This window comes from Ipomoea triloba, chromosome 1 (assembly GCF_003576645.1).
Source record: "Ipomoea triloba cultivar NCNSP0323 chromosome 1, ASM357664v1".
In the NCBI taxonomy this organism is placed as follows: Eukaryota; Viridiplantae; Streptophyta; class Magnoliopsida; order Solanales; family Convolvulaceae; genus Ipomoea; species Ipomoea triloba.
The window spans coordinates 37,008,204-37,030,777 of NC_044916.1; the positions used below are offsets into that span (position 1 = coordinate 37,008,204).

At 36.6% G+C, this 22,574-nt stretch overlaps 5 protein-coding genes across 5 annotated transcripts; 3 read left to right on the top strand and 2 right to left on the bottom strand.

The window, feature by feature from the left end:
* LOC116012234 (wall-associated receptor kinase-like 14) lies at nt 1-3,033 on the top strand. Its single transcript, XM_031251766.1, has 3 exons — nt 1-791; nt 1,403-1,480; nt 1,582-3,033. Exons 1-3 carry the CDS (start codon nt 86-88, stop codon nt 2,829-2,831), a joined length of 2,034 nt encoding a protein of 677 aa, XP_031107626.1. The 5' UTR covers nt 1-85; the 3' UTR covers nt 2,832-3,033.
* A 1,263-nt stretch (nt 3,034-4,296) lies between these two features.
* LOC116015150 lies at nt 4,297-6,034 on the top strand. Its single transcript, XM_031255172.1, has 5 exons — nt 4,297-4,405; nt 4,500-4,587; nt 4,688-5,017; nt 5,264-5,604; nt 5,693-6,034. The coding sequence occupies exons 1-5, from the start codon at nt 4,328-4,330 to the stop codon at nt 5,912-5,914; spliced, it is 1,059 nt and encodes a 352-aa protein (XP_031111032.1). The 5' UTR covers nt 4,297-4,327; the 3' UTR covers nt 5,915-6,034.
* Nucleotides 6,035-6,080: 46 nt separating this feature from the next.
* LOC116015159 (octanoyltransferase LIP2p, chloroplastic-like) lies at nt 6,081-7,978 on the bottom strand. The gene is made up of 4 exons (XM_031255183.1): nt 7,634-7,978; nt 7,283-7,547; nt 6,600-6,750; nt 6,081-6,506 (listed from the first exon to the last, which is right to left on the bottom strand). Exons 1-4 carry the CDS (start codon nt 7,765-7,767, stop codon nt 6,232-6,234), a joined length of 825 nt encoding a protein of 274 aa, XP_031111043.1. The 5' UTR covers nt 7,768-7,978; the 3' UTR covers nt 6,081-6,231.
* A 381-nt stretch (nt 7,979-8,359) lies between these two features.
* LOC116024717 lies at nt 8,360-10,462 on the top strand. The gene is made up of 5 exons (XM_031265695.1): nt 8,360-9,089; nt 9,157-9,234; nt 9,323-9,422; nt 9,514-9,641; nt 10,072-10,462. The coding sequence occupies exons 1-5, from the start codon at nt 8,730-8,732 to the stop codon at nt 10,297-10,299; spliced, it is 894 nt and encodes a 297-aa protein (XP_031121555.1). The 5' UTR covers nt 8,360-8,729; the 3' UTR covers nt 10,300-10,462.
* A 169-nt stretch (nt 10,463-10,631) lies between these two features.
* LOC116024708 (exocyst complex component SEC3A-like) lies at nt 10,632-20,666 on the bottom strand. Its single transcript, XM_031265684.1, has 25 exons — nt 20,298-20,666; nt 19,384-19,454; nt 18,296-18,376; nt 18,112-18,179; nt 17,920-18,022; nt 17,555-17,718; nt 16,949-17,066; nt 16,508-16,612; nt 16,318-16,419; nt 16,095-16,232; nt 15,451-15,579; nt 15,275-15,355; nt 15,119-15,193; nt 14,634-14,807; nt 14,371-14,518; nt 13,885-13,949; nt 13,601-13,771; nt 13,413-13,492; nt 12,667-12,748; nt 11,877-11,974; nt 11,660-11,768; nt 11,453-11,521; nt 11,298-11,363; nt 11,139-11,228; nt 10,632-11,047 (listed from the first exon to the last, which is right to left on the bottom strand). The coding sequence occupies exons 1-25, from the start codon at nt 20,476-20,478 to the stop codon at nt 10,937-10,939; spliced, it is 2,679 nt and encodes an 892-aa protein (XP_031121544.1). The 5' UTR covers nt 20,479-20,666; the 3' UTR covers nt 10,632-10,936.
* Nucleotides 20,667-22,574: the final 1,908 nt, after the last annotated feature.

The following is a 22,574-nucleotide window of genomic DNA, read 5'->3' on the forward strand; positions in this document are numbered from 1 at the left end:
AGTGATTAACTATAGTTTATATGGAGATTTTGGCTCTCTAAATTGTTATTCATACTCACCTGACTTCATTTTCATATGCTGAAAAATGATACCAGCTCTGATGCTTTTACTTCTTCAATCAGCCATGGTTTTTGGGTCGTCTACATGCAATAGATCTTGCGGAGATGGTTTAAAGCAAGTTCCGTTCCCGTTCGGCTTCTCCTCCGGCTGCGAAATCCCTCTGAATTGCACCTCCGGCAACGGAACTATGTCCATCGGAGAATTCCCGGTCTACCAGCTAACTCCCGGCACTATAATGATCAATATTCCGACGAAATGCGGGCGCCGGATTGAAGCCATGAAGCCTCTGTTTGGGAAAAACTTTGCCCCCACGGTCAACAACGGGATTCTTCTGCGGAATTGTAGCTCGCCGGAGCTGAAGTGTATGATCCCTAAAACCAAGATTCAGACGCAGTTCGAGCTCCAGAATTGTGGGAAGGACAATATTAGCTGTTTCTCGGATCCACATAAGGCCGGAGGGTTTATTGGGTATGAAAATTTGACCGGAACTGGGTGCAAGTCCCTGTTCTCCGCCATCTCCTCCGTCGCCGCCGCCGTTAATACTACGGCGGTTTCTTTGGATATTCAGGTGCTTGAACTGGGGTGGTGGCTTCAAGGGCACTGCCGGTGCTCTAAGAATGCGAATTGCACCGAAATCAGGCCGCCCGGAGACGGAAAACCAGGTTTCCGGTGCCGGTGCTTTGAAGGGTTCACCGGAGATGGCTATCTGGGTGGCTCCGGCTGCCGGAGAGGTAAAATTTGTTATTTTATTCATTTATATATCCACCACTGTGAGACTATTTCACGGGTTTCAATCCATAAAATGGGCAGAATGAATCAAATCTTTAATTAATGAGTTGAATCTTTGACATCATTAATCAAAATTCGACCGGTCGATAGTTTCACACAAGTTTTTGTCTCGATTTAATGAATATTTTATATATTTCCATTTCCTGGGTAGTTGGACTTTGACGAGATGGTTTGCGAATAAACATAGGAGTAGATCATCCAAGTTTGAAAATTTTGAAGAGAGGGACAGACATCATTAATGAATGCTAAAACTAATGGGGCTCCCACTTTGACAAAAATGAAAAGATTCAAAGCTGACTGTTATGTTCTTCATCTTGGGTTCTTGATTCTCATTTCTGTTCATCAATTAAACTTTTTTGGGTCTCACCAGCTTCATCAGTCAAAGTCTTCATAGTGTGGCAATCATTAACTGAAGACAGTTTAATGTTTGTTCATACATTTGGAAATTGGAATACTGTTCCTAAGAATAATCGAAAAAACAGAATTTCCCATTCTTGAAATTTGATTATTACCAGCAATGTATGGTTGATTCCATTTCTCAAATATTATACAGATGACACAAGATGCAACCCTGCCAAGTACATGCTAGGCCAATGTGGAGGAAAGACAAGAATTGGCGTTTTAATTGGAGGTAAACCCTTCATTTCTTCAATCAGTGGGACACATAAAAATCGAGTTCGTTAGAATTAGAATAATGTACTTATGTCTTTTTTCTTTTTCTTCGGTTTGCAGGTGTGATTGCAGGAGCTGCATTAATGGTTAGTGTAGGGCTAATATGTTGCATAATTCGCAGAAGGCTAGCTATGAATAACTCGAACAGAAAAATGCGTGAATTGCGCGAAACTACTGGGATCACCATTCCAGTTTATTCATACAAAGATATTGAGAAAGCCACAAACAATTTCTCAGATAAAAGAAGACTGGGAGATGGAGCTTATGGAACAGTCTATTCTGGGAAGCTACATGATGATGAATGGGTAGCAATCAAAAGGATCAGGCACAGAGACACAATTGAGCAAGTCACCAATGAAATCAAGCTTCTTTCATCTGTAAACCACCCGAATCTTGTTCGCCTCCTAGGATGTTCCATAGAGAACGGGGAACAGATTCTCGTCTATGAATTCATGCCTAATGGAACCCTGTCCCAGCATCTGCAAAGAGAGAAAGGGAGCGGGCTTCCCTGGCCCGTTCGCCTCGGGATTGTTTCCGAAACATCCCAAGCCATTGCCTATCTCCACAATGCCATGCACCCTCCCATATACCACAGAGATGTCAAGTCCAGCAACATCCTTCTCGACTACAACTACAAGTCCAAAGTCGCAGATTTCGGACTATCCAGATTCGGGTTGATCGAATCATCGCACATCTCAACGGCCCCCCAAGGTACCCCGGGCTACCTCGACCCCCAGTATCACCAGGACTTCCATCTCTCAGACAAGAGCGACGTCTACAGCTTCGGGGTAGTCCTGGTCGAGATCATAACCGGATTGAAGGCGGTGGACTTCACCCGACCCCAGAACGAAATCAATCTCGCAGCCCTAGCAGTTGACAGAATAGGAAAGGGGGGTTTACTCGAGATCATTGATCCATTAATCCAGCCAGAGAAGGATGTATGGACACTCTCATCAGTCAACAAAGTTGCAGAAATAGCTTTCAGATGTCTGGCATTTCACAGAGACATGAGGCCTTCAATGATGGAAGTGGCAATAGAATTGGAACAAATCAGGCTGAATAATTGGGGGATTTCAGAAGATAGCATCATCACAGCAGATTCATCCCAATCATCATCCTCTCGTTCATCTTCAGATGCCAGTGAGAAGCCTCTGAGCATTTCAACCAATAAGCCATCTGAGAAAGTGAAAGAACCCTCTCCAGTTTCTGTGCAGGATCCATGGCTGAGTGAACAGAGCTCTCCTTCCTCAAATAGCTTCATCAATCAGGCAATGCAGCGATTCAAGCGGTCGATTTCATTGCCTGCTTAAAGCTGTGAATTGAAGAAGATGAGCTTAATTGTGCATGCCAAATTACTTAGCACCATTTTAGTATATGTTAATGTTAATAGCATAAGAACTGACTCCAATTTTCTCTGTAATTTGAAGGCTTCCTGTATGTATTGTATGTATATCATTCTTTTCTCCATACTACAATACATCCTAAAGATTACAGCTTTGCTAGTTTTATGCACACTGGTCTGCTTAAGGATAAAGAAAGGGATGCTTTCTTAGAATTTAGAAACCCTATATTATTTTAGGCTGTGTGTATATCATCATTATTGTTATTATTATTTTCCGGATACATTAGGTTAAGCTAAATTAATTCTAAATTTCCAGAACCCTAATATTATTTTAGTGTAGGATGCATGCTCTTTTAACCCTAATTTCTTCAAACAGTTAGCAAAAGAACAAAAATTGTAAAAATTTAGGATAAATTTTACTATTATTCATCTGACTATTATACATGACTATCAAAGTTTTCCTTCTGGAATTCGGCAAAAGTTATTTTTTTAATACTATTGACTCTGTTGCATATGAGAGTGCAACCAGGTGCCACTAAATCACAAGGTCTTGGCTGGTTGAATGGTTAAAATCACACTTTTTCTCCTAAAATAAATAAAAAAGAATTGTTTAAAAAGAATAAAAAAGAATTTTTTTAATGATTAGAGAAATTAGTAGCCATTACTAAAATAAAATGTAGAGAGAATAAATTTTACATTATGACTTTAAAAAATAAAATATCACAACGAATTAAGGAAACAGAAAAACCTAAATTGGGCAAATAAAGAGGAAAAATTTAAGAAAGTCTAACGGGTAAAGTGAACCTTAACAGGGCGTTTGGTTGGGAGGAGGGAATTAGGGGGGAAAAGAATTGTAATTTGGTGGAATTACAATTCAATGAATAAAGTAGGAATTGAAATTACAATGTTTGGTATGCAGAAATAGGAGTACAAGAAATTGAAAGGTAAGAAGCGACAAAATGACTAAAATGCCCTTATGTTGTGGTAGATGTTATAGTAATAGTAATAATAATAATAATAATAATTTCAAATAATAATAATAATAATTCATTCAAATAATAATAATAATTCATTCACATAATAATAATATTTTTTTCAAAAATAATAATAATAATAATAATAATTCTTTCAAATTAAAAAAAAAAAGAGGGAGGCAAAATTGTCTTTACACCAACAAATTGTCCCTCCTTTCCACCGAATTGCAATTTATGGGGTACCCCATGAATTGCAATTCATCATTTGGAAGGAATTGTAATTCCCTTCAACCAAACAGTATGAATTGCAATTCATCATTTGGAAGGAATTGTAATTCTCTTCAACCAAACAGTGTAGTTTGGGAATTCACTGAATTGCAATTCAGTTGCAATTCCCCCAAGCTACACCCAACCAAACAGGCCATAAGTTCGGAGTTCGGACTGGTTAGGGTTTAAGCATTGCGAAACCCCTAAAACCTCGAAAGCGAAAATGGAGCTGCAATGTGCTTGCGCTTTGCTTCACAATCGAGTGTCTGCCTCCAAAGTTTCTCCTTTCCACTTTCACGCCGTGAGTATTTCTACTCTAATTTCTCAATTCTCTGCTTTTTTCTGTTTTCTAATGGTTACCTATCTCAACATTTTCTGTAAACACTGTTTTGCAGGATTCTCCTTCATCTTCATTAGGGAAACAGTCTAAGAGCCATGTAAGACTGAGGAAGCAAACCCCTCTGCTCCGGTATGAGTTGAAATGTATGTTTTCTGGCTTCCTTTGCCAGTTTGGTTTAGTATAAATGCTCAAAGCTAAAGACTATTTTTTTTGGGGTTTATTGATTTCTTATCTGATTTACAGTGAATTCTTGGCCAAGGAATGGGGCAATAGTATGCCTGTCTAATTCAAGCTCATCTGAGAAGTTGAGTTCCTCTGAAACAGAAAATAGAAGTGTGGCTGCTAATGGCATTAGTGGGTGGGAACCATTTCAGGGTAAAACAGGCTGTGTTTCTTTTGCTGGGCTGACTCACCAATTGGTGGAAGAAAGAAAATTGGAGTCTGCTCCTTCTGGGGAAGAAGCTCAATCTTTTATGTGGGTTGTTGCCCCTGTTGCACTAATCTCGTCGTTTTTGCTTCCCCCATTTCTTGTTTATATTGCTGTTGATGGCATCAAGAATGAGGTTTTCTCAGGTAGTGTGAATGTGTGATAAGCAGTACCCATTTTCCTTTCTGAGTAATCCTTCTTTCGTTTATTGAGAATGCAATGCAAAATCTTCATTTCTTTGATGATGTTTGGTAGTTTTATTTCATATTTACTGCCTCTTTTATGCAGCATGAGAATCGACAAGTAACATTATATTTCATGTCACCTTAACAAGGGTTACAAGGGCAGTCCTTTATAGTTGGTTACTGAGTTCGGTGTTGATGTTTATGCAGAAATTTTGGCTTCATTGATCTCAGACGTCATGTTCTACATCGGATTAGGAGTGTTTCTTTCTGTAACTGACCAAGTTCAGAAGCCATATCTGGAGTTTAGTGCAAAGAGGTGGGGCCTGATAACTGGCCTTCCAGGTTATCTACCTTCGGCCTTCGTTGTAATGGGCATTAAGATAGCTCTCCCGCTTATTGCGCTTCTTGTCACCTGGCCGGTGCTTGGTACAACAGCCTTGGTTGGAATAGCGCCTTTCTTAGTTGGTTGTCTTGTTCAGTATGCATTCGAGAGGTATCTTGGACAACATAAATCGTCTTGTTGGCCTCTAGTCCCAATTATTTTCGAGGTATTTTTTCTCTCTAACTATCTAGATTCAATTGCTTTCTTTCGGAAGTAAAAGCACAGAGATCAACGCGTTTTGGTAATGCATGCAGGTTTATAGGCTCTACCAGTTGAGCAGAGCCATGAGCTTTGCTCAGGATTTAGTGATAGCCACGAGAACGATTCCTAATGTGACAGAAGAGTTCATTCAAAGAACTGCAGCATTGTTTTCGCAGATAATGAGTTTCCAAGTCTTAGGTGTGGTTTGCCTTTGGTCTTTGTTAACCTTTCTTCAAAGACTCTTTCCTTCTAGGCCTGTCGCCGAGAACTATTAACATTTGCAGAAGATGCAGTATCGTTTTTGTGTCTTTTGCTGTAAAAGGATTTTTTGTTTCAAGTTTTTGACCCTATTTTTCATAGTAAAAGCATTTTCAACAGATGATGTTTGTCTCCAATTTCATAATAACATAACACAGTAAGATAACAAAGATTTAAGAACACTTCAAAACCAAGAACTAACAATCTATGATAAAATAGTTAAATCTTTAAAATAACTGTATTGAGTTACACAAAATTTGTATATATCTAAATGAACTCAATTAAAAAGAAAAACTATGGCATGGAGGTAAGGGGTTGCATCCTGTTGAAAACATTATTTATAGTAAAGATCAATTTGGAAAAGTTCACAAAACTCCTTGAGTAGTGATTTGTAAGCAATATCCATTAGCTGAGAATCATCAATTTTATTGCATGAATTGGAAGAAACTCCACTCTGCAGCTCCTTTATGCTTCCAACTCGACGATCCTGGATTCCACAGGGAACTATCTGTTGAAAAGCTGCTAAATCAGTGGTTACATTGAGTGCTAGGCCATGGAATGTGATCCATTGAGAAACCTTAATGCCAATGGCAGCTAGCTTCTGATCTCCTGAAAGAACAAGAAATGCATACTTCAAAAACATGTAGCATGGAAAAATAACATTAGAAGAGCTTACAAACTAGAAAGAGATTATGGCCTTACCAACCCAAACACCAGTCAAGCCTTCAACCCGTGAAGCTTTGATAGAAAACGATGAAGAAAGAGCTCGAATTATCACCTCTTCCAGTGCCCTGAGGTACCAATGAAGGTCCATCTTTTGGTAACGGAGATTGATAATAGGGTACATAACTATCTACAGAACCACAACGTATAGATTTCAGAAACAAGTCACAGATATTAATTCTTGCTCTCAGAATCTTTCAGAAGAATTTTTTCCACTTCTGGTCCTACAACTATCCACGACTTTTAAAACTTTGCCACATTTGGTCCCTCTGACCTAATTTCTGGTCACCGGACCAAATAAATTTCAGAAACAAGTCTCAAATATCAATTCATGCTCACACACATCTATGAAATTTGTCTGTATAATCTTTGAAGATAACAGCACATAGCAAAGTCTTGAGGTTATCAGCAATGGATCTCAGAGGCCTAATTGACCATCATCCCTACATCAATGCCAATGCAAGTATGCAACAGGGCAAGGCTTTCATCAACATCTAGATTTAGAGCCTAACTAAACTGAAACTTTCAACCCATTCAATCCAAAGTTTCAATAATTGAATATTAGCTTCAACTAAGATATCCCATAGTATACCAAGAATTTCTCAACCACACAAAAATGGCATAGGAATAAGTTAAACTATGGTGGGCAAAGCAGAATGTACCTGACCAGGCCCATGATATGTAACTTCGCCACCACGTTCCGTTCTGTAGACATCAAAAGGAGCATTCTTTTGATCAAACCGCAAGTATTCTTCTGAGCCAGCAGCTCCCAAGGTATAAACCGGATGGTGCTGCAAAACAATCAGGTTTTCTACAAAATCTTCATTTCTTTGAACAAGTGCTTTTCTCTCCTCGACAATGGATTTCTGCAATGACCAGGCCTCAACATAGGGGACTAGCTCCTTGTGCATATCATAGCACTCGCAGCTGGTTTTCAGGAGAAAAAGAAACACCCACGAGTGAAAAAGCCACGCACACCAACCGTTCGAGAGAATTACGGACAGAAAAATTACCGTCTTTTAGCTTCAATCTTGAATGACGTTGATCTTGAGAGAGTGACAGAATCGGAGCTTCGATTTTTCTTACATGAATCTATAGGTGCCCGAGTTAGAGTTGCGCAGAAACCAGAATTTGGCAAGACAATCATTTTCCGCACATAAACCAATCAAGATCAGCGAGAATTGTACTCCATTTTATGTGTGTTCAACTCCTAGTTGAAATAAGCGAAAATCAAATGTAAAACTAAACAAATTTTGCGGTGATTGAGAACAGTGGAAGTCTAGGCTCAGTAAAGAGTTAGGGACGGAGCTTTCAAAGCAGGAATCAATAATGGGCCATTTGACTTATGGGCCTGTACATTTGGGCTTCATTAAAAAGGGTTCTGAACTCGACTCGATATATTTTGGCAAATTATTGTGTGGACCGTACCATAGTCCACGTAACTGTATGAACTATGAATATTTTTAATTTTTTTGACCGTGAATATAAGGTACATTTTTTTTTAACAATATAAGATACATTTTTAATATACTAAAAATACATTATTTGATGTGAACATAATACCATCTTCATGACTTGTTCAGACTACAGACAACATGCAGGCGCCGACAGCACGTAACCGCGGCCGTCGGCCGTTGGAAGTATTAGGAGACGGTGTGGTTTTGTCCATGTAATATGGCACGTGACGCATCAAATTAAAAAGGAATCATTTCTTGGAATCTACAGATTCATAGATTCATTGTATGACTAAATCGACGATCCACAGGAGTCGACCAGTACACAATTCTAAGGAAAGATGTCAAACGCCACGTGTTCGGCTGTGGTTGCTCGTGGCCCCACTCCTTCAGTTGCCACGTAAGCAGCCGAGTGTAAAATAAAGGAAAATTCCATTATTCCAACCCTTCTCGCCAAGAAAAGTGAAGAAGAAAAAGCAAATACAAAAGTGAAAAGAAAGGAAATATGCCAAGAATCTTCTATGCTCCCATCCAAAAATCTGGGAAACAAAAATCCACCTTATTTATATACGACTTTTGGGCTGTGGAAATTTTGTAAAAGCTAGCGACTAGTAAAGGGAAGGCTAAAAGTTGGAACCTTTCCAAGCTAACAACAATGGCAGCCACTGGGAGACTGCTAAGAACATCAAGGCCGTGTGTGGGTATTGCAAATTCTCAATCTTGTTATTCTTTCTCGGTTCCAAAAGGCTCTTCTGCTAGATTTGTAAGCAAAGGTGGATTTGGAGGGGAGAAGGGGATTGGAGATGGTGAAAAACAACCTAAATCAGCAACCAAGGTGGTCGCAGCAGTAGCAACCTCAGCAAGGTGTTTAGTTACTCCAGAGCCCAAGACAGAGAAAGGGTTGTTGGATTTGGGTTTGTTATTAGGAAAGATCTCAACTTTAATGTTTCAGAGATTGAGAATGATTACCATCAGATTGCCGCAGAAATTGCATGCCCAGATCTTGATGGAGAAGGTATTTTCTCGTTTCTGGAATTGCTAAAAGAATGTGGGCAACCAATTGACATATGTGGGTTTTGCAGGCTATTGTAGACTGCAGATTCTTTACTTGGTTTGCAGTTGCAGGGTCTCTGCTAGGTTCAGTTCTGTGCTTCATTGAGGTTAGTTCTTTCTTGGTTTGTACAAATTTCAAGATTGCATGATCTACTGGGAAACTGAAGGATTTGTAACAAGAAATGATGTTTGCAGGGTTGTTACATAATTGTGGAATCATATTTCCAGTATTTTCATGCAGTCTCACAACATTCAGGCCAAGCCCATCTTGTGCACCTGTTAATAGAAGCCATTGGTATATTCCATTTCCTATTCAAAGCTTAGGTTTGGGATATATATCATGGCAACCCAGAGAAGTGAATCTGTATATATTCCCTTCCTTGCAGACATGTTTTTGGTAGGAACAGCTATGCTTACATTCGGGATAGGACTGCATGTCATGTTTGTCGGATCAAACAATTCTAAAGAGCAAATGCCACCCCTTCCAGGCTCACACTTGCTTCCTGCTCTCAAGGTAAGAATATTACATTATTCTGTTTTTGTCAGACCATATGTGTCCTCAACATGCCCTAACTGTAGGAGACACCTTTATATCCGTACCATACTCAAACTAATCTCCGTTCGCACCAGTTCCGCCCAATTAAGGGACAAAGTGCCGGTCAGATTGATTTTTTTATACGAGAGAGAGTTCGAACTCCCGACCTCTCCCGACTAGAGTGCACGACCACTCATTCCAACCAAACTGATTAGAATATTTCATTATTGAGACAACCCCAACCAAGCTAATCAGGCCAAGGTTCCAAGCTCGATGCCTGTTGAGAATGGCCTATTGGTCTTCTTGGCTTGAGCTATTTATGGACAACCTATGTTGGTTTACCCGTGTCCACAGGGTTTCTTGTCACCCAAAAATGACATTATGGTGATTATTTTTACGTCTCTTATAGAGTCTCCCGGAGAAGGTTGGAATGCAGTCAGTTATGCAGGCAAAGTCGAAAATCGGGCATGCTGTGGTCATGATACTCCAGGTTGGGGTGCTGGAGAAGTTCAAGGAAATACCTTTGGTTACCAGCTTGGATCTTGCTTGTTTCGCCGCAGTTGTGTTTGTATCATCAGCCTGTGTCTTCCTTCTTTCCAAACTCAACGTTAGCAGCGGAACCGAAGCCGATACATAGACAAGAAAAAAATGCTAATTATATATGTGGCTGTCTGAGTGTCGGGAAGCCAAAAGCACTATAGAATAATGGATGTAAATGAGAATAGGAATCATTTATTTTGTTTATTATTTCCAACATTTAATATAAATTAAATCATACATTAAAAACAATTGCAACCAAATTGATCATGATAGAAACAGCCTAATGACCTGGTTTAAGCCGATCAACCATGAACAATTAGGTTGATTTACCTCATTGTAATCTTTTATCGACTAAAGTCACAAAGTAAAATATACCTAATACTGGTAATTATGGATTCTCTCATCAGGAAAAAAAGGGGTACATACAACTTGTCTTCACAAGTAGAAATGATATAAATTAAGCCAAGAAAGATATACACTAATACACGTACAAGTTCTACTCAACTGGCTCTGGTGAAACTACACCGTCTATTGATGAATAACATTACAAGAGAATAGACCCAACAAATACAAAAGAAAAAAACATATACAAATCACAACCGAATGCAGAAGGCACATCTACAAGCCCCTACAAAACAGAAAAGAAGCCGGGAGAGGGAGTTGTGTAGTCTAGGGCAAGACTCGGTCTCAAGTTCAAAAAAGAATAACTAAATATACAGGACAACGAATTCAGTTTACATAGATGCCAGGATTGCTTTCATTTCTGTGACAGACGGGATGGCCTCATCACCGTAAATCTTAGCTACGAGCTGATGAAAACTGTCATACTTGTCCAGAAACTCCTTCTGCCGGTCATACAAATAGTTTTCAGTAAGATGATAAACAGAACATTGTTTTTGGATATCAGCAAACAGGTATCCAGTTTACAACATATACCTTGCATTTATCCCACAATGAAGGCAACAACTCATCTGAGGTTAAGTTCTTCTGCAATCTCTTGTACATCAAAGTGATGGACTTGTCAACCTGCACACCCAATCTATGATCACCAACATCTTCAGATCTAGCGTTGTAAAAGTTTATTAATTGACTTACCCCTGATAAACTAGATTTGACCACCTTCCGAAGATCCATCTTAGACAATCCAAGCTGGAATGGAATCTGAAAATTTTTGAACATATCAATACCAGAAACTTCTAGCAGTGAGGCAAATCATACTTTGCTCCTGAACTTCAGTTTAGGCAACTAACCTCTTCTGGTGTGATTGTGTACATTAAATCCTCAATTCTTTTAGCAAATTGGAAGAGTCTCTCAAATTGCTGCAGAGAATTTCATGATAGGGATCCTTAAAAAGCAAAACTCGGAAAATATTGCATGAAGTAATTTGCATACAGAACAATGTAGAACAAAGTGGAAGGAAATAATACACAATAATTTATGAAAGTTGGTTGACGTACATTATGTATAATCACATTGATGTGACGTGTACAAGCCTGTTCATAAGACTCACTAGCTTGGTGATAAAACCTTGCTAAAGTGGGCACAACATTGGCCAGGTCATACAGACTGCAAGCAACTATCTCCCATCAGCATTTTTATGGTAATGATATCAGAATGATGTATTACAATACCCAATACATTTAAGCCATTTAAGGTGCATCAGTAGGAGATTACCTATTCTGAAATGCAGCATAGTTCTCTAAAAGCATAATGTCTGCATATTTTGGCTCAGCCTGAGCAATTTTGTCTAAAGTCGCAAACATTGTAGAAACCTGCCACACATTCCCAGAAATAAGAGTTAACCTCAAGAAGATAGTTTCAATTTTTTTTTAAAATAAAGTTAAAGTAAATAGAAACTACACATTCCCGGAAATAAAAGTTAACCTCAAGAAGATATAAGTTTCAATTTTAAAAAATAATAAATAAATAAATAATAAAGTTCAAAGTAAATAGAGACCAAACAAGGCAACCATGGTCCGTGGGGAGCGAGGGCACATGATGTGTGAAGTGTGAACATTCAATACATTTGCAATGAATATTTTCTTAAAAGATCAAAAGTGAACAGTTCATCCGAAGTGAACAATTAGTTTAATCAATGTGAACATTTCTTCAGCCAACAGCCATATACCATGATACACCATATTTGCATTTGGGCACATGGCATTATTACCAGGTATTGATAATAAAATTAAAATTATTATTTAAAAAAAAAAAGTGAAAAGAATTAAAATCATTCCAAATAGAATAGAGAGCAATGCTAGAAATGATTTCTCCAATGCTATGTTGTTTATGAGAACTAGACTATAGAAAGGGTCATATTATCATTTGAGCTATTTAGAAGAAACCACACCACTCAAGAAAGAATTGACTATCCCATTACTGATCGTCCTGAACCACTGTACCATATCATTTTCTGGCACCCTTGACAGGAGCACCAAACACTACAGAATTTAAGAGAACTCACAAATTTAGTGTATGCCTGATCAACCAAGTCCCTTGACTGTCCCTGGATATATTGCTCCATACGGGTTGCAAGTGTAGCAAATCTATAAGAAAAAGTACACAAACCATAATGATTACATCAGAGTGCAGGAAATATAATTTCATAAATCCAATTTCTTATAGATTTCAGTGAGATCATATTACTATACAGCTGAGGATACAAGCATTCCATTAAGGCATGCGTGCAAACAAGATTGAGAGAGAAAAAAAATACATCAAATAAATGAATACAAATACCACTTAACCCTATAAGACCATTTACTAAAAAATAATGAAGAGAGCGGCATTTAACTGATAGTTCAAAATACTTGGTAGTGAAAAGTACCATAAAAGTGGGTGGTGAAGTAGCACCCTTCTTTCCTACAAGAAAAGGTTATGATTATAATTATGATTATTATTGTTATTCCTGTTGTTATTGTTATTGGTGTTATTGTTTTTACATCAGTGTGGAATGGGGTAAAATAAATTACATTTGAACTCTAAGTCTAGAAGGCTTCACCTCAGCCAACTAAGCCAAGGAGCATTGGTGGAAATAAACTACGTCTCCTATTTATGTTTCTCTCTGAAAATGGAATCCCTGTAGAAATGATTTTTTCCCCACAACTGGGGTAAGAATGTATAACATCTTGCCCTGTCTGATAGTCAAAAACTGAATAACCAAAAAGTTTGACTGCCATATTCCTGAGGACAAAACGGAATATATTTTACCTAGGTATATATGACAAGACCCCCAACTGTCGAACGTTCCGCTCATTTCTTTCAATCTGGTGACAAGCTTCATCTACAAACTGCAATGCAAGCATACAAAAAAAGTACATGGATAATACTCATAACCTGTGAATGTTTATGAGACCATGTGTGTATAGGTACATGCATAAAAAGATGCAAAAGCTTACACGGCTAAACTGCATAGAAATTCTAGATTCCAGGTCATCAAGCAAGATACGAACAAACCCTGCTGCATCAGCTTTCTGACCAGAAATATACCGTTCTGTGATTCCATGCATTGATATGCAGCGTAAAGGATCAATCTTGTATGCCCAATCTACCACAGCATAAAAGTCTTCCTAAAGCACATAAAATCAAGGGAAAAGAGATTCTTCTCAGGATATATTCAATGTCAGAATATTTAACAAAAATCAATTAAGAAATTGTTAAAACTTAAAAGAAAAAAAGTCACTTGTATTCCATCAAGCAAATCATGAAGTGAGTCATTTAATGCTTCTAGCTCTGATGAACTTTTGCCTGCAAAGAGAAAAAAAGGGTGCACAGTTTAGTAGTTCCATGGATGAACTTTTCAGCCTGTATTTGGATAGACTTATGAAAAGAGTTTATTGCTTTTGAGAAACTGTTTCGAGTTTATCTTCATAAGCTATTTCAAGAAACTTATTACAATAAGCAGAAGTGCAGCTTTTCAAATACCAATTGAAATGGCAAAACCATAGTATTAAGTAGTCCATTAGCCCCACCCTCCCTCTCCCCCTGTTCTCTCTTCTAGAATTGTAATTCTACTATCCAGCTTGATACAGTGAACAAAGTCTAAGACACATGCACTCCACTTGGACACATAAATCCAAGATCCAACTGGGGCAGTGGACGCTAAACCAATAAATTAGTAGTCCATTCTTCATATATAAATAAAAACATTAAAAGGGAGAGGAAGTACCAGCTTTGTTGTCATTATCATCAATATCCATGATGCCTAAATCATCATCATCCTCCTCATCTTGTACACTTTTATTGCCATTGGCAAGTCCTCCTGGAGGAACAAGTGCAGGAACTTCAAAGCACATAAAATGTGCAAAGAAAGAACTCTGCAAAATTTAGGAATACAGGTTTAATTGAGACTCAATAATAATACACAATATGTACAAGTCAGCACTTAGGGATGCACCCCACAGAGAATGCTGCAGAAAGTCAAAGTGTAACCTCATCCACAAGTAGTGGGATAAATATGGTAAGCATTTTAGCATATGCTTCTGACACAGTAGAAGTGTCTGCATTATTCACACTCTGGCTGGAACCTGTGGAACCTTCAAGCCATACAGTTGGATTTCTTGATGCCTTTGTACTTGCACGAAGTTCATTTGCGAACTCACGAGCCTGCAAAGAACCAACAGCACAATGTAACAAACAACACCATAGACCATAGATTTCCTAAACAGTCAGAGACACTATAATGCCAAGAGTTTACTCATTCTAGTTGGAAAATATGATCTCATGAGAGATTTAAAAAAGGACTAGAAATGAACAATGCATTATAAATTAACAGAAGGCAGACCGCAGGCGTTCAAAGCAGCTAATAGCATTGAAAACTCAACAAATGTGAGTAAATTTTATTCTTGGTCCTAAATGTAGATAGCTATGTACAAAAACTTTCAAGATAATTTCACAAAGTTCATGAGTTAACTTACCTCACGGCGCAAAAGCAAGTTAAGGGATGTACAGTAAGCTTTTCTTAGAGGGCCTAAGCAGTTCTTGTCAAGGCTCTGCACATGAAAGATAATAATTAAATAAAAGAACATTTGTTCTATAACTTAATGCAATTATATAATACATCCTTATCTAACCTTCAAGTGTTGTAAAAGTCGAGCATACGTCCGGCACTTGTATCGTAGATCAGCATGGTCAGGCCTTTTCAATTGCCCACGCTGTTAAATTACATGATGAGCAGTTCTCAACAATATAATTATGGAAAGTAAACATCATGGCCATAAAATAGGAGATTTTAGGAGACACTGAGTACCTGAGAGAAGTAACTCTTATCACTTATCATGAAATCAACCAAACTAGAAAAGTAGTCTCTCAAGAACTCAGAAGCTCTACGAACAAAAGTAGTTTTCAATTTGTCAAGTTCTGCTTGCTTCTCTTTTACCTATTAAGAGGTTCAAAAGCATTTTCATAAGCAACTCACAATTTTCTTTACAAAATGAGACACATATACCAGATTACTGGTATGGCAAAATGACATTGCTCAATGCAAAGTGAGGTTTCTGGAGGTAAGGAAAACTTGAATTAACAACACTTGTACAAAGGTTCAAACCTTCCAAATACATAAATAGACCCTAGCCTTGAAATGATTCAATTGAATTTTAGGAATTGACTGGTTAACATCTAAAGGTCAAAGATCCTGTAAATACTTTACATAGAGCACGACCATTACTACCTATTTCACTAAATAATTCAACAAATGTCACACAAATAACTTATTCTTTTCTTTTACACAGTTTCAAAATCAGATATTTGGATCTATTTTCTGTTCTCATTAAGAGGAATGCATACCTAAATCACTATTGTTTCTCTACATTAGTTACAATGTTATTTATGCCCAGTGCAGAGAAATGAGCCTTTAAAGGAGAGGTAAGAGAAAGTAATATAATATGTACATACAGCTTGCATTTTGGCATAGCTAGGATCCAAATTAGGTGCTTCAAGGCCACGTAGAGCATTGGTCAACCATTCGCAAGCTTCAATATTTTGAAGCATGCGTGCTTCATCAAATGAACCACTGGTTAAACTTGCTGCATACTGAGACAAGGAAAATGATTAGGCAAAAACATAAAAGCATTAGTAATCAGTTGTGTAATCTGTACTAAAGAAAAAAGAGAAGCACCTCAGAAGGAATTCGCAATTTTTCAAGAAGCTTATCAAGTTGCTCAATCAATACTTTATTGTTTACTGACTGCATTTCCAACTTGTTATTGCGGACTTCTATCTGCATAAAGTACAAAGGAGGGCAAGCAGATAAATCACTTGCATGGGTGGGCATATGAAATTAGATATGAAATGCAGAGGTTCCCTACCGATTCGATGTCTTCTCTCATGTGTCTAAGTTTTAAATTAAAGATGCTCAACCATTCATCCATGTCTTCAACACAATTAGAAGCAGATTCAAGCCCCTGTAGTACCTGTAGAAACAGAAATATACAATTAAGTTTAATAATTTAAAAAAATAACAATAATAGAAGTGGATAGAATCAACTTTGTTTCAAAGGCATTGTTTTATGATCTAAAAAAATTAAACCTAGGGGAAGATATGAAGCATGACTGCATGATACATCAGTACTGACAGTCCCTGAAGCTATATGCATATTATGAATTAATTTCATATTTTAAAAAAAAAATACGCATGGACATGCAAATACATATTACAACATTGTATATAAAGAAAAGGAGTAAGAAGCATGGAACTAAAATATAGGCAGCAAACTGATGATAACACTCAAAAAATGTGCAATTGTCACCTCATCTATTAAAGGCTCATTCTCCAATATGGCATGAACATTTGCTGCTTCCAAAGCTTGAAGTTCTCTCTTCATCCTCTCAGAAAATGCCTCCGCTTCACCAATGCCAATGACATAGCTGCAGATCATACATGATACAACTCTAGACATAGTCAGAACCATGTTAAGATCAAAGGCTAAACAATAAGGAAGACTTTATCCTTAAAATTTGACAATGGAAAAGAAGCATAGGATTTAGAAAAACAAAGTTCAAGACAAGTGACCAAAATGTTGTGGGTGGGGGAAGTATTAAACTTCCATGAAACAATATGCAACTTAGAAGAATTATTTTAAACTAGAAAGAAAAATTAAATAAAAAACAGATATCAGATACTACAGTGATAAAGTGAAATTGTATCAGATAATATAGTAATAAACTTAACTATAGAACTCAACTCAAATAAATTAGCCACTATTTACTTCACTCCAATATCCCAGGTCATACTGAGACTTGAAAAAGTAGAGGCCTCCAAAAAGGAGGCATATGAAGTATAAATGCCATTTAAATCTCTAACTAAATCCTGAGAATAAGTCACTTTTAGGAAAAGAGGGAAAAAAGTTACATACGTGCCTAAAAGAGCCTCCATATCCTCCTCCTCAGCTTGTGACACAAGTTCCCTTTCAACAGTCACTCTCATGTCAGCTTCTGCCTCCACAGCAGCCACAGGCACAGCTTGAAGGTTACCACCTTTTTGTTTGCTAATTACAGCAGCTGTATTTTGACTATTTTCCTGCATTAGATGTATACATATTAAGGCTATGATTGTAAAACTAATTAGTAAGTGCAGGTTTCTAGACGGGAGGAAGAAATGATTTTCTAGACAAGAATGTCAATCAATAGAGAGTAATTCTTTTGGAAAGTGATACTAAAAGAAATTTTTTAAATAAAATGCAACATGATTGAAGCAAGTGAAGAAAATTTTAATGACCACCTTCGCCCAAAGTGCCATCTCTACCACGTCTATCCCAACAACCTTTGGGAGACGGCCCAATACATCTTTGCAGAGGTTTAAGATGCAAAGCAAAAGGCGATTCCTGAGTACATAAATATTTCACTGGATTACTGAAAAGATCAGCATAGAACTATCAAGACAAAGTTCAGCTACTCAAATGAGATACTGCACCTGTCATCAACGTTGCGCATTGTCCATTGAGGGGGAGCTACAGATGCACTTCTAAGATTATCAAATCCCTATAGCAATGAGATCATCAAATTAAGGATTTTCAGCTGGGCAGCTACATATGGATATCATTAATTAAGCCAAAATTCACAGGAGAAATAACAAGAGGTTATGAAATTAGAATTACCAGAGTAAATGTACAGCCACTTGGATCATTAGTTACAACCTCCACCTTTGAAAGATGCTTCAGCTTATACAACTTGGCAGGCTAAAGGCACATAAGTAATTATATTGTTAGCTTAAGCATTGATTTAAAGAAAATGTGCTTGACATGAAAAGGCACTTTTCCAATACATTTATTCAGACACTACTTATTTTTAAACATTTAAATCAATATAAACTGCTTTTGATGAGTATTATCAACGGGTTCAGAGAGGCAGAGACATACATCCTGGTTGGAAATTAGTTATTACATGCAACATTACTACATTAGTTCATTGTATTAGCTTAAATGCCAGCCAAATTAGTTGTCAGCTATTTAAATTTGATAAATGATATAAAAGGGCATGAGTACATTTCATCGTTGATAATCATTCTTTTTTAGTAACACTTTTAGATCTTTATGAGTTTATTCTTATGAGAATATATTTAAATATTTAATGTATTAAAATTTCTTTATTTTTAATGACTTTTCTTTCAATTATTATAATTAGGATACTAAATAAAATAAATAAATAAGTGAAATTTAATAATTTATTATTTAAATATCACCTACCAAAATATTAGGCAATGCATTTAATTTTTCACAACTTATGAGTAGGATTGTCATTTAACATATTTGACATTTATATTACAAAAAGCTCCTCAAACAAGCTTTTTCAAATTAGTATTTTGAGCTCAAACAACTAATTTTAAAAATTGTTACAACACACAAAAATTAGCTTTTTGACCCAGACAAACCTCTAATTCTGCTTCAAAAAGCAAAAAGCTCTTTGCCAAACAGGGGCAAAATAGATTTGATGATTACTATATTTGAATTAGACATACAACAGCTCTGTTTTCAAGCATACTAACTGCATAAAAAGGTAAAACCAAAATAAGTTTTCATTTCATAATTTTAGAGACCACCGGCAATATTAGAACTATGTTAACAGTTTCATGCCAATATATGTGCTATAATGACTAAACCATCGATATATTTTATATCCTAATAATCTATGAAACTGATTAGGAAAAGCACCAAATAAATTACTAAGAAAAAAAAAAGGTAATTACCTCAAGAACACCTCCAGTGGAATACTTTAGCACACGTAGAAAAGCTCTAGTCTGCTGACCTTTTTCTTTTGCTGCATAAGCCACAAGAAAGGGTTAACTAAATAAATAAAAGCAAAGCTTATAAATTGACAACTGGAATAATTGTACAATAGAAATATATCAAAGCACTATATAATCAGGCAAGGAAATAAGGAAAATGCATAAAATATAGCTCTAATTGAGGTGGATGTGAAGGAATATGAGAAAGGACCATATCAGAAATGACTTCATTTAAAGCAAGGTGGAGACAATTTTGATTAAGATGATTCCTATAAGTGCATCACAAACTTTAACATGTGCCAGTTTGCAACAGTGATAATGAGTAATGAGAGTAGTAGATAAGGAGGAACACCACAACTTGGTGGATATTGGATAAACTCAAAAAAGTAATTAGGATTGCGAGTTCAAGTGCTCAAGGTCTTAGTAGAACTGAATGGAGACATAGCATCAAGTTAGTCTACTGTAACAAGATTAGAGATTAGAGTTTAGTAGATTATTATTATTTATTTTTCCTTCACTATATCAAACAAATATAACTGAAACTTCTTACAGATTATTGAACTTAAAATCGGAGAGCAAACCAATCTCAAGCTTACTGATTGACATTTATATCCACTACTGGAACTTCTATAGAAAGCACAAAACAATTATCTGAAATAAGAGTTTAACTTTCAGTCCCGTTATAATCAAAGCAAGGCGCCTAGCAAATGCTAAAACCATGGCTATAAAACTCCAGCATAACACAGACATTGTGAGCACTCCGATGTAAACTGTCATTAGTCTCTTACAATACAAGGCTTGTGTATCGAGAATTAGAATCAGATCACGGCGCAATTGAAAATGTGAAATACCGTAGAAAGATGGAAATCGCGTACCGGAAATAGCTAGAACCCTAGGTTTGGCCATTTGACCGCGGCCTAACTTGCTCCCCGGTTTGCCCCAGATCCCGCGGCTCTTGGCGACTCGGATCGACATTAAGACCGTCTGCTTGGTGCCTTCTATCGCCACCTCGCAGGCTCTCCGGAGTTCCTCATCGTCGGCGCTGGATTTCGCCATTCACTAACTAATCTCTCTCTCTCTCTCTCTTCCGGACTTCTAAGTTCTAGCTCACCTGCAATAACCAGAAGCTGAGGAGAATTGGACAAGGTGAACCTGAATTTTCCGGGAGAAATTCAGTCTACACGAGTCATTGAAAGACCACTTATGACGAGAAAAGAAAAGTACACGTATATCTTTGCCCGGAGCTTGCGCAACGCTGTACTTTTACAATGAAAAATGATACCGACAGTTACTACACGTACTATTTCATACATTTTTTTAATATATTTATAGCTAGATTAATCATGTAACAAACATTATTTCTTTTGCAAATATGTATACTTTTTTCTTAGATCAATTGGAAGGAGTGATCAAAAACACAAGATGGGAAGGAGTCATCAATTGGGAATATGGGAATTTCATCGTGAAAAGTTGCTACAAAGTTTTGAGTGAAGAATTAAGGGAGGAGACAGTTAAAAATTTAATTTTTATCTGAAATGTATTTGCCAACTAAAGATCTCCTATCATTAAGAAAGTTGATTATGGTGAAAATTGCCCTATGTGTGATCCTGAAAAGGAAACTGTTTGGCACCTGTTCCTAGACTATTCTTTTGCCAAACAATGTTGGAACCTCTTCGGATTTCAACTGCGAAATACTCAGACAAATTCGGTTGAAGGTTGGTTTGTTCATCTCTCATCCTCATTATAAATGGAACAACTTTTGCACAGTAATGATGTACTGTTGAGAAATTTGGAGGTTTTGAATAATAGAAGACTGCATAATGTTGGAATCATCACTGTTAAAGCCAATAATTACCTATGTGACTGGAGGGAGGCATCTACTACAGCCATTACAGCTCACAAGGATTCCGACAATGTGCAAACTAAGTGGTTGAAGTCCCATGAAGGTTTTTCTTAAATTAAATGTCGGAACTTCAATCAACAGAGACAATGCAATCGAAAGATGGGCTTTGGTTGCGTGATCAGGGACGACCAAGGAAACTTCATAACATCGAGATGAATACAGTGGAATGGAGTCTTTTCCCTCAATGAAGTTGAAACAACATCCATGTAATACTCTTTCACTACATTATAATATAACAACAAAATAATACTACATTCGTCTCATTTTGATTGTCTGGTTAATTCAACGAGGCTTGATTGAAGTTACTTTTAATCAAAATTTTCATAATATTAAGTTTAGCATTAATATATAAATTTATATATTTATAAACTACATTAAAAGTACTATTAAACACAAAGAATTAAATTTAAAAATAATAAAAAATTACTAAATAAAATAAGCAATGAGGAAAGAGTTAGTTTGACCAATGAATAATAAATAGGACACGTAAAATGAGACAAATATATTGTGAAATACAAATGATTTTTCAGTCTTCAATTATGATTTTTAAAAATAAAATAAATATAAAAAATATAGTGGGTCAACTCACATTGTATTTTTTAAAAATTCAAAATGCCCTTATATTTAATGACATCTCAATGATTTTGTTGACTGATGACCAAAAATAGTCATGCTACAATAATACTAAAACCAAATGAAGATGTTTTGATTTAAAAAAAAATTAAAAACAAAAATTAAAAGTGAACTACTACTTATAAATCTAGAGGACAGAATTAACTCTTAAAAATGAATAGTCATTGGAAAATAGTTTATCAAAATGAATAGTCATTGGAAAATAGTTTATCAAATTATCAACTAGCTAGTATTACAATTTTTTTTAAGGGAAAATGGCATCTTTAGTCCCTGAGTTATAGGGGTAGTGTAGACTCAGTCCCTGAGTTATGGCTGTATGCGAGTTTAGTCCCTCAGTTATTCGCAAAGTGGCGAGTTTAGTCCCTGGCCATTAAATTTGACGAAAAAATTTAAAAATATTCAAAATTTGAGGGGTAAAATAGGAAATTCACATTTTATTATTCTTCTTATATCAAAACCACTTTTACAACATTATTTTTCACTTCTTAGCCTAATTATTTTCAAGATTTTTCATTTTTAAAAGCATTTTAATAACTTTCAAATGACTTGTTAGGAACCTGACTCTCGTATAACACACTTAAAACTTAGCACAAATAAAGAAATGCATGATCATTGT

Bases quoted from the DNA above. Each gene is read 5' to 3' on its own strand.
- LOC116015159 (XM_031255183.1), bottom strand. From the start codon at position 7,767: ATGATTGTCTTGCCAAATTCTGGTTTCTGCGCAACTCTAACTCGGGCA. The intron at 7,548-7,633 runs GTAATTTTTCTG...CCTGAAAACCAG, and splicing joins AAGATTGAAGCTAAAAGACG to CTGCGAGTGCTATGATATGC. The intron at 6,751-7,282 runs GTACATTCTGCT...GTGGTTCTGTAG, and splicing joins CATATCATGGGCCTGGTCAG to ATAGTTATGTACCCTATTAT.
- LOC116012234 (XM_031251766.1), top strand. From the start codon at position 86: ATGATACCAGCTCTGATGCTTTTACTTCTTCAATCAGCCATGGTTTTT. The intron at 792-1,402 runs GTAAAATTTGTT...AATATTATACAG, and splicing joins TGGCTCCGGCTGCCGGAGAG to ATGACACAAGATGCAACCCT. The intron at 1,481-1,581 runs GTAAACCCTTCA...TTCGGTTTGCAG, and splicing joins AATTGGCGTTTTAATTGGAG to GTGTGATTGCAGGAGCTGCA.
- LOC116015150 (XM_031255172.1), top strand. From the start codon at position 4,328: ATGGAGCTGCAATGTGCTTGCGCTTTGCTTCACAATCGAGTGTCTGCC. The intron at 4,406-4,499 runs GTGAGTATTTCT...ACTGTTTTGCAG, and splicing joins CTCCTTTCCACTTTCACGCC to GATTCTCCTTCATCTTCATT. The intron at 5,018-5,263 runs GTAGTGTGAATG...ATGTTTATGCAG, and splicing joins CAAGAATGAGGTTTTCTCAG to AAATTTTGGCTTCATTGATC.
- LOC116024717 (XM_031265695.1), top strand. From the start codon at position 8,730: ATGGCAGCCACTGGGAGACTGCTAAGAACATCAAGGCCGTGTGTGGGT. The intron at 9,235-9,322 runs GTTAGTTCTTTC...TGATGTTTGCAG, and splicing joins CAGTTCTGTGCTTCATTGAG to GGTTGTTACATAATTGTGGA. The intron at 9,423-9,513 runs GTATATTCCATT...CCTTCCTTGCAG, and splicing joins CCTGTTAATAGAAGCCATTG to ACATGTTTTTGGTAGGAACA.
- LOC116024708 (XM_031265684.1), bottom strand. From the start codon at position 20,478: ATGGCGAAATCCAGCGCCGACGATGAGGAACTCCGGAGAGCCTGCGAG. The intron at 15,356-15,450 runs GTACTCAGTGTC...GTAATTTAACAG, and splicing joins ATAAGAGTTACTTCTCTCAG to CGTGGGCAATTGAAAAGGCC. The intron at 11,364-11,452 runs GTTAGTTGCCTA...AAAAATTTTCAG, and splicing joins ACACAATCACACCAGAAGAG to ATTCCATTCCAGCTTGGATT.